This window comes from Amia ocellicauda, chromosome 18 (genome assembly GCF_036373705.1).
Source record: "Amia ocellicauda isolate fAmiCal2 chromosome 18, fAmiCal2.hap1, whole genome shotgun sequence".
NCBI classification, from domain to species: domain Eukaryota; kingdom Metazoa; phylum Chordata; class Actinopteri; order Amiiformes; family Amiidae; genus Amia; species Amia ocellicauda.
In genome coordinates, this window is record NC_089867.1 from 20,974,856 (window position 1) to 20,984,324 (window position 9,469).

At 39.2% G+C, this 9,469-nt stretch overlaps 1 protein-coding gene across 1 annotated transcript; it reads right to left on the reverse strand.

The window, feature by feature from the left end:
- Positions 1-692: 692 nt before the first annotated feature.
- On the reverse strand, positions 693-7,384 carry LOC136713560 (uncharacterized). The gene is made up of 6 exons (XM_066690685.1): positions 5,721-7,384; positions 4,043-4,177; positions 3,699-3,873; positions 3,165-3,263; positions 2,377-2,468; positions 693-1,655 (listed from the first exon to the last, which is right to left on the reverse strand). The coding sequence occupies exons 1-6, from the start codon at positions 6,537-6,539 to the stop codon at positions 1,320-1,322; spliced, it is 1,656 nt and encodes a 551-aa protein (XP_066546782.1). The 5' UTR covers positions 6,540-7,384; the 3' UTR covers positions 693-1,319.
- Positions 7,385-9,469: the final 2,085 nt, after the last annotated feature.

Here is a 9,469-nt window from a genome sequence, read left to right on the forward strand (position 1 = left end):
TGAGACATGCATCCCACTGCATTTGAAAGAGATTTAAGATGACTACATATGCATCCTTTAATAATCCCTCTAAGCCTTGTCTTCTTCACCCTCTATAAAAATGTGGCCTCTCAGCTGAGGTCTCCCGATCAGCAGAGAGCAATTATACCTGAGGTTTATTTCATTAGCAAACAATGGAGACCTAACCCGCCATTTCTCTCCTTCACTGGCAGCCCAGATCAGGTGCGCTCTACAGATAATTACTGTAATCATGGAAACAAGGTTATTTGATACAATTTTGGCCGCATTAAATAGGGGGCAAGATAGGCTTGTATGTCTTTGTTTTGTTTTCTCAAGAGGAGCACATCTGAACAAAATAATTGTCAATGCAGTTATTCCGATTCTAATCTTCCTCTCAATTTGCAAACAGACCCACAGGAGGAGAATACAAGTAAATGGTTCTTGAATGTTCAAGTCAATTGAATTCTCTTTCACCTTGAGAATAACATACAGAATAACTGATAATATTTCAGATCTAAACAGCCTAATACATAGATATATCACCTTCTATTATCACTATTTGCCGACATTATCTTTGGAATCTTTTGTGCTTTTTTTAAATTACTGTCTTTAATCCACTATTTAAAAACATAACACTTTTTACTGTTTGTTTGTACTCATGAGTGTCAACAAAAGCTGCAAAACCCAGTCCAGAATTATAAAGTGTGATTTTATTTAATATCAAGTATTAACAATCAGTAATCAGCACCATCTAAAAGAATGTGTTGTATATTTTCCTGTTATTCTACCCCATAACAATTCACCCAGGAGACACAGGAGTTAATACATTAATTCTAAATTACAAAATAAATCTGAAGGGAGAAAACATTACATTTTAATTGTGTAATATAAAAAACGATGTTTCACCTGATGTTCAAATACTGGAGAAATACCGAAAGATACGGAACCCAGTGTTTCTATCCTTGGAGGACGGATCCAGGCAGCAGGTCGCTCTTCTCCCCAGGACTGGGCACGGCCATCCCATTTCGGGTACACCCTTGGGGATTGTCCTCGCTGCTGCAGCCCGGCAACCCCCCGATCATTGAGCCCAGTGTGCCCATCGCACCGGAGGGCTGCTCCACCAGTGCAGACACGCGCAGCGGGCTGTCTGGCCCTGGACGCTGGGCACTGCTGCCGCGCTCCTGCAGGGAGACGGGGGTGTTGTTCTCACTGGTGCTCTGGAACGCAGTGCTGGTATTGGACTGGGAGGGGAAAAGACAAAAGTGCACTGAAACTGAATTCCAGTGAAAAGTTGCCTTAAACCTGTACATTTCGTGTTGCTAAATAGGTTGATCTATTGATTTCTGATGTTTGTATTTGTGAAGTTTGGAAGATAAGGCAGTGACCGGTGAAAGGATTGGTTTTTTTTTTTTTGTATTACGACCCAATGAACTGCATTTACCAACGTTGTGAAATAAATGGGGAGAGGGGGTAGAAAAGCCCAGGTTAAATGAAAGATAATGTATAGTCCAAACCTGTTCGCCAGAAGTGTTGCTCCCATTTCCCATTTTCTTCTTCCTCGACAGACCGGGTTTCCAGTGGCAGACCAGGCTGTCGTTCTGGACGCTGTAATTCTTGTGTCCAATCAGCCAGTAGGTGTTCATTTTACCTTTTCCCTGAGAGCCAAGAGAAATACAGCTTATGGACTCTGACTGCACATTTAGCTCTCCATGGATACAAGACCAGTCTCCAAATTTAAAACACTGATTTAAGAGCCAGTATGAAAACAATGTAGGTTTATATTCCGAAGTGGATTAGTATGACTCCAGTTGTAAATCTCCCACAAAGACCAATCAGAACTTGGCATCCTTAATGGCCATTATCTCTTGTACTTTATAAAACCAAACCAGGTTATAATTGATAGGTTAATTGTCCTCAGACAAACGTGGCAGGAGCTAAGGAGTACCAACACCCAACTAAACTCTAATTTGTGTAATCTAGTGTCACTTCAATTAGAACTGGGAGCTGATTCGCTAGGTCTAAAGGGCACTTTGAAGCCCTTTTATATGTTTAATTGTTACATCAATTTCTGAATATCTGAAACGCACTGTGTAGTGGACAGATTTTTTACAGGGCCTAGAATACTAGGTACTCCATAATAATGGAATCCATTTGCCACATATTTAAAGTATAGTGATGATAATAAGCACAGATTCTTTGAATAATTACAATAGTGCAAGAGGAGAATAATGTTTATGACAAGTTTTGTTATTGCAAACTGGAATCTCTGGAATGCCTTTAATCATCTTGTAGGGCAAAAACATTTACATTCACTTGTGAAAATGCACAAACACAAGGAATAAGGCTTGGGGAAACAACCGTCTTCCTCTGCCTCACCTTGACTTCAATCTCCCCTCTGAGCTGCAGCTCATAAGCGTCGTCCTTCATCAGGGCGATGTAGGTGGCAGAGCTCACATGCACCTTCTGAGCTGCACGGAAACATAACTATCCGTCACAAACATTGTGTGTAAGAAGTCAGATCAAAGGATTTGGTTCACGAACTTTCGGCGTCTTTGAAAACAAAATAAAAGCTTGGCCATGCTATTGTCATAGAAGAAAATGCCCATTGGCACATCTTTAATTTACATGTATCTATTTAAAAGAAGATGTGAGAATGCCAGGGTTCCCATTTGTGATTAAAGCAAGAGTGGGCGTAGTGAGGCGGGTATTAAAGTCTTTTTTAAAGTCTGTTTTTTCTACACTGTGCTACTTTTTAATTGTTTTGAAGTGCCAGTAGTATTCAGAACAACGCAACTGTGTTAAAATGACCAGCAGAGTGGTGCAATGGATCTGAATTCAGCCCACCTTCGATTCATGCAGTTCTACAGTGTTTACCAGTTTTCACTGAAAACACATCACACACACACACACACACACACACACAACACCCCAGGCTCCTCCTCAGCACTGAATAATAACGCAAGCTGCCGTGCGTGTGCTGGGCTGAGACAATGAGGTTGGGAGGAGGGACGCTGCGTCTTGCAAGGCAGAAATAGCCGTCACTATGGTGATGTATTAACTGAAAATATGCATGAAAACATTTGTGGATTCATATGAAAACTAAATCCATATCCTGGAGCTGCATATTGAAACCCTCTGCTGTGCCCCGGGTAAGGTCCACCTACGCAGGCTGGTGGATTCCATGCGAGAGGCTGTGTTGACTGTGTCTCCGAACAGGCAGTACCGCGGCATCTTGTAACCCACAATCCCAGCAACACAGGGGCCTGGATTGGGCCGACAGAGCACAGAAGAGTCAGTTAATACTGGCTTCTGGATGTAATTAAAATGAAATGATCATCTAAACAGTCAATCTCTTTAAGGGTGTATATCCCTGTTACAGTCCTATTAGCATATACAGCCCTGGCCTTCAATAAGAAGAAATTATCAATAATAAATACTATCCTTCTGCATGCCTGAAGCACAATAAAGCAGAAACCTTTGCTGGTCAGCTTGTCACAGTTAACACACAGGACCTGCGGACAACTAGAGTCCAAGTACATCCTTTGGTCTGTGAATTGTGTTCAGTAAGACTTATTTATTTATGTTGACATTGAGCTCTGCCGTGTTTGGGAGATTACATCCGAACTACAAAAGCAGAAGCCCCCATATAAATGTGTGTTTATCCATGCCGTGTGGGGGATGCTGGTCATATCACTGACCGGTGTGGATGCCAGATCTGAGCTGCAGCCGTTTGGTGGGCATGTGGGGAATGGGCACCTGCCGCACAGCAGCCACCAGATCCAGGGACATTTTGGCAATTTCATCGGCGTGCTTGTCCCCATTCCTCTCTGGCAGGCCGCTCACGACCATGTAGGCGTCTCCTATAGTCTCCACCTGGGAGGAATACAGTGACAGAAGAAAAAAACCTTTCTCTGTTAAGAACGGGTTCATCATTTATAGCTGTTGAGACAATTCAGATGAGCCCAGCTCCGTGAAGCTCATTTTGGTCTTCGCAAAATGAAAAACACTTTATATATATATGTTTCAGTCCATCTGTGCTCACCTTATAGACATCGTAGGAGTCAATGCGAGTGTCAAAACACACATACAGGTGGTTTAGCATCTCCACAACCTGCAAGGGGGTGCAGGAGGCCGAGATAGCCGTGAAACCCACGATATCCGAGAAGAAAATTGTTACCTGTAGCAGGAAAAATAAAGAAATGAAGGACATCTGAAAAGAGGCTTTTTAAAATGATCATTCATATTTGACTGAACTTGTTTAGTTGCATTCACTCTGCTGCTCCTGTCATTGTTGTCATTTTTTATTATATATTATCTTCAAATAATATCTGATCTACTCTAACTGACATGGCAGCACTTGGATCTGTCTGTGTTGTTCTTGTATTTTGTCAATACGCAATACGCAACAATAAATATACAGTTTATATGTATCGGGCTGTTTTAAATTTAAACTGACAACAAAATTATGCCTTTCATTCTTCATGATGAAGTAGCGCAAAACAAATGTGTCAAGATTCAGTACTTTTTTTAATTTACATAGATGCATGAAAGAAAAAATCACCAGGCTTTGAAGTCAGCTGTTTACATGCTGGACTATTAGTGCTGCCTGAAGTGCAAGGTGAAACATAATCATAAACTTGCTGTGTTGGCCAAATATTATTGAAGCTCCCATGTTAATAAGGCAGACTGCGACTTGTTTGCTTTCCTGCTATATTCAGGGCGGCTTGTGAAGATGTTTATTTCCTTTAACTTTATGAGAAGCTTTCACTCAAAATAGTGTAAATCATTAATGTCACAAAAGCATATCTTCATTTACATTGTTTCCTTTTATTGGCAATTTTCTAAATCTTATGTATCTGCACAACCAACACTTTAGCTTTAGAGTGCATTTGTGAATCTATACAGATGCGTCTTTTGTTTTTTAATGAAGCTGCTGTTGGTAATTGTATCAAATTTCCACTATGTAGCCTTTTATTGATAATTATTGTTGCGGTGTTGCTTTGGATCCCAGCTTGTTGTCGTGGCTGAACAAGCCTTGCTGAGCTGAACACTCTTTTCTCTTCATGCTCTATCTGCTGATGAATATGTAATACTATAATTAAAGGTAATTATTTAGACAATAACAACAAATCAATAGAATGCATATGATTAAAAATCTTGCTCGGTTCTCAACACAACCGAGTGATTTTTGGGCATTAGGAAGATTATTAGTTTTGTAAATCTCTCCAGAGACACTTATTTAATATAAAATTGCGTAAGAGAGACAAATAGAGATTATTTATTGTAAATGTAAGATCTGACAGAATAAAATCTGATTATTCTGAAGAAAGCAAAGATAGGCTCTTAATTAACTGTAATACAGCTTGCTCTGATAGAAAATGCATTTAAACCATAACACAATATTAAATAATGTGTAATTTATCTTTTCCATTGTGTGGTATATTCAAACATAAAAATCATCATGATGAAATACTAAACAAAATCAATCCAATTCTTCTGTCTTCTATGTAAACAAGTTTGAAAGGAAGTAGACATTGATATAGATTTTCTGTCTGGAACAGGAGAGATGTAGACATTGTTTGAAGATTAATATTTACAGTTACACAAGTATCTTCAGAGATTATATTTCCACACCCATGTGATTGTGAAGGGCAGTGGAAGATGTCAGCTAGACAGGTCATGCTATTTTATGACCTTTGCAACACTGTGCTGTATCTTACATTCTCGTAGCTCTCGGCTTCCACGTGCTTTTGCTGACGCAGCTGCTTAGCCACAAATTTGGGTAACATCTGGTGTAAGAGGTCCTCTGCCAGGCGCCTCTCCCGCTTGAGGTCTTCTGTTCTCTCCTTTAGGCTCCTCGCGTAGTTCTGTATCCATTCGGTCATCTGTTTGAAGGACAGCAGCACGATGGGATAGATAAGGCAGGCAATGGTCAACAGGCATATCTTGAGGCTCACAGTGGAGAGGAAGTCTCGAGATTTCCTCTTCAGATTCTGCCGGGCCCTGTCAACCAGACAGGCCTGCACCTCACTCAGCCCAGAAATGACATCATCCGTGGTTTCGGCAGAACTCAGATCCAGGAAGGTCCATGAAAGGTAGTGAAGGGATGTGTTTCCAAGTTCAGTCAAGTGCTGGGAAAGGTTACCATTCTCCAGCCAGCAACTCTGCAGGTTCTCAGACAGCAGCATGGCCAAGTTCAGCCCATGCACGGCCTCGGGCCAGGTCTGAGTGGACAGGGGGGACAATGCACCATGTAAGTTGTGGGTGACCTCTTGGAACCCCATAAGGAGCTTGAGTGACAGCACATCTGCCCAATCAGAATGGAGCCTCGCCTTTCTCAGATCCAACTCTGGGTTCCCCCACACTTCCAGGAGCTTTAAAATGGCCAAGGAAAATGTTGCCATTGTGTCATTAATTTCTAAGTCCTTTTTTTCCCAGGACGCATTGAGGGCTTCAGCGATAGCTCCCACAAGCCTTTCACAGAGTTCATTCTGCTCTTCAGCACATGGCTGCGCAGGACCACTGGCCTGCAGCTCCATGGTTTTACAGACCTGGTCAATCCACTGTATTATATAGTTGGAGGGCAGCTGACACGTCACAGGCAGTGTTGTGTTACTTGACCAGCATGAGTTTCGCTCGCCCTGCAGCACCCTGGTGAGTCCGAGGACGAGGTCCGTCCTGCAAGAGCTGAGTTCAGAGAGAGCCGCCTCGGAGTCCCGCCACACCTGCAGGCTGTTGCTGAGGTCCACGGATACTGAACCCAGGAGAGCCAGCAGCGAGATCACGCACGCCGTCAGAATCCGACGAACTGTCCGGTTCCTGCCTAGGCTGGAGGTGAAGGAACACCTGTAGGAGACGGTTAGAAAATAGATAATGCATTAACCCACGTTCTTGGATCCACACATTTATTTTTCTGTCTCTTGTTATTCCAAGCAAACATCTTTTCATGCTTCTTTGTGTCATCCACAGTTTCTGTATCATTTGTGTTAAATGACAAGGTTTCACAGCCATAAGTGATATATATAAAAGGCATCTGTTCTTTACTTTTTATTTTCTCCATCTCAGTTTAGAGTGCAATTCTGGTTTGTTGACCACTATAAACCCAGGTAAAACAGATGCCACTCAGTACTAAACAGATCAAAGTGTACAGGTAGTGTTTTGTTAATTTACATTTACAATTTTGTTGTTGTCATTTATGTTGTTAGAATATCTTTCACTGGAAGAACCTAGTAAACCCTGTTACTCAATATGTAATGGCTTCTCAGTGTCTATATAGGTTCCACAGGTAATCTCTTCCTAATTCTACCACTCATCCTTCATACCTTATAATTCTTAGTGAAATATTACAAATTGAAAATATGTTGATGTTATTGCGGAATCCTTGTTAAATAAATGCATAATGATAAACAAATACACCGCTGTTTAATATTATATTTCTTGAATAATTAACATGCAAGTACATTTCATGTTAACTAGAATAACCGATAAATAATTAACTACTTTATATTAAATTTCAGTCTACGAACATTTTATAATCACTTATCAGCGATCATATTGCAAATAAAACGGTTTTGGCAACCGATAAAACCCGGAGATACCAAGCTGCAACTATTATCACTAATAATAGTCATACCCTATTAATAATAAAAATAATAGCCTATTTTTATTTATTTATTTATTTATTAGACGATAATACAACACATTTAGACAGTCGTATCGCTAACGGATAAATTAAATTTGTGTCATTTATATTGATAATTCTAATAATTTAATAAAAGACGGGCGTTTTAAACTATAATAAATGTTAACGATATACCTCAATTGTTTTTTTTTTAATATATAAAGAAGATTAATACATTTGTATAAATTGTATAAATTCCAGTTTTAAAGGATTTAACAATAATAATCATTTATTTTTCCATTTACAACAAAAGCACAGAAAATAAAATATAGTACGATTAGCCAGTGCAATAGGTCGCCTAATTGCGTAATTTGGGCTCTCATATCACTTGTGCTAATTTTATACAAATACTTCCAGGATAATATATAAAAATATAAAAATCAGTATTCAGAATATCTGGCAGATTAAATAAACTCTTATCTTTAAAAGAGAAACCAACAATTAACTAGTTATAGGCTACACGATTTTCGTAAAAGAAACGAGTTTGTCCCATTTCTTTAATCTTTTATTTTCTTTAAGTTAAAATACAAACAACATATCTTTTTAAATACAACTGATATGATGATGATGATGATGATGATGATTTCAGTTATTGTACAAAATTGTATTCGGATTTGTACCAATATGGTGTATAATTTGTATATTATGTATCCAGTGCTTATGAAAATAAACTTTTCAATTTAAAATTTGTATATACTATATTTTAGTTTGGAAATAAAATGTAATACATTTACCTTTAGTAATAATGCTGTCAAAATATATGCATTTAGTTAAAAGACACGAAGCTTGTATATTTAAGCTATGCAGACAGTAGCCAGAGTAAATCAATATATTCAACATCAACGCTTGGGAGATGATTAAATCATTTTCTGCTACAACAGATATTTAAACACACGACAGTCAGCTTTAAATACCCGGTAATATGTTCAGCTGATTATGGTGTTATTGGTTTGTTCATTCGGCATCATAAATCCAGAAATAAACACACATGTGCATTACCTACAAAGCTCACAGTCGCTCTCGGCCTCTTCTCTTGGTAAAGGTTTCTTTCCTGGTTTGGGTCTCCTTTGCTGGATTTTACTAAATGTCCCCTTCAGAGAAGACGATGACAGGGTCCCTGAGGCAAAACAGTCCTTTTTCATAGACCTCCCTACTCCTGACATCAGATCTTAATTATAGGTTACAACTGAGAAGAAAATCAATTCGGATCTCAAATTTCCTCCTTTTATATATAAAGATATAACGTTTATAATAATGGATTTAGTCTTAATATCCACCTAAAGCATGACCGTCAGTGTCACCAGGGCCCGTTTATTCCAAGTGGATATCAATTAACGACCGCCCTTCTGTGGTTTTGTAATGTCCAATTAATGCCGGGCGAGGGCTGTCTATTTAGTGCGCAGTTTAAAGGATGGATGGTGAATAGGCCAATGCGCAACCGGGTTTATTGACAGTTTTGCCTAATGGAAGCCAGGTCTTTGATTTTTCTTTGCTGGTGATAATGCAAAAAACTCCATACACTGCTGTGGAAAATGCATAATTCGTCTACGTTAAAGTCTGGCGTCATTAATATAAAATATGATATAATATTTCTTAAACTCTACTCAATAATATTGAAGTTCAATAATCTGGCAGCTCTGGAAACCTACACGTTAATAAACAACCACGTCTTTTAATCACAAACATTAAGGTGTCCAGTATTTCTGTGGTGCTGCAAGGATTCTTACTTTTTGCAATGTCATATTTTAGTCTCTTTAAGAATTGAAGTATATTTTGTCTGTTTTTATT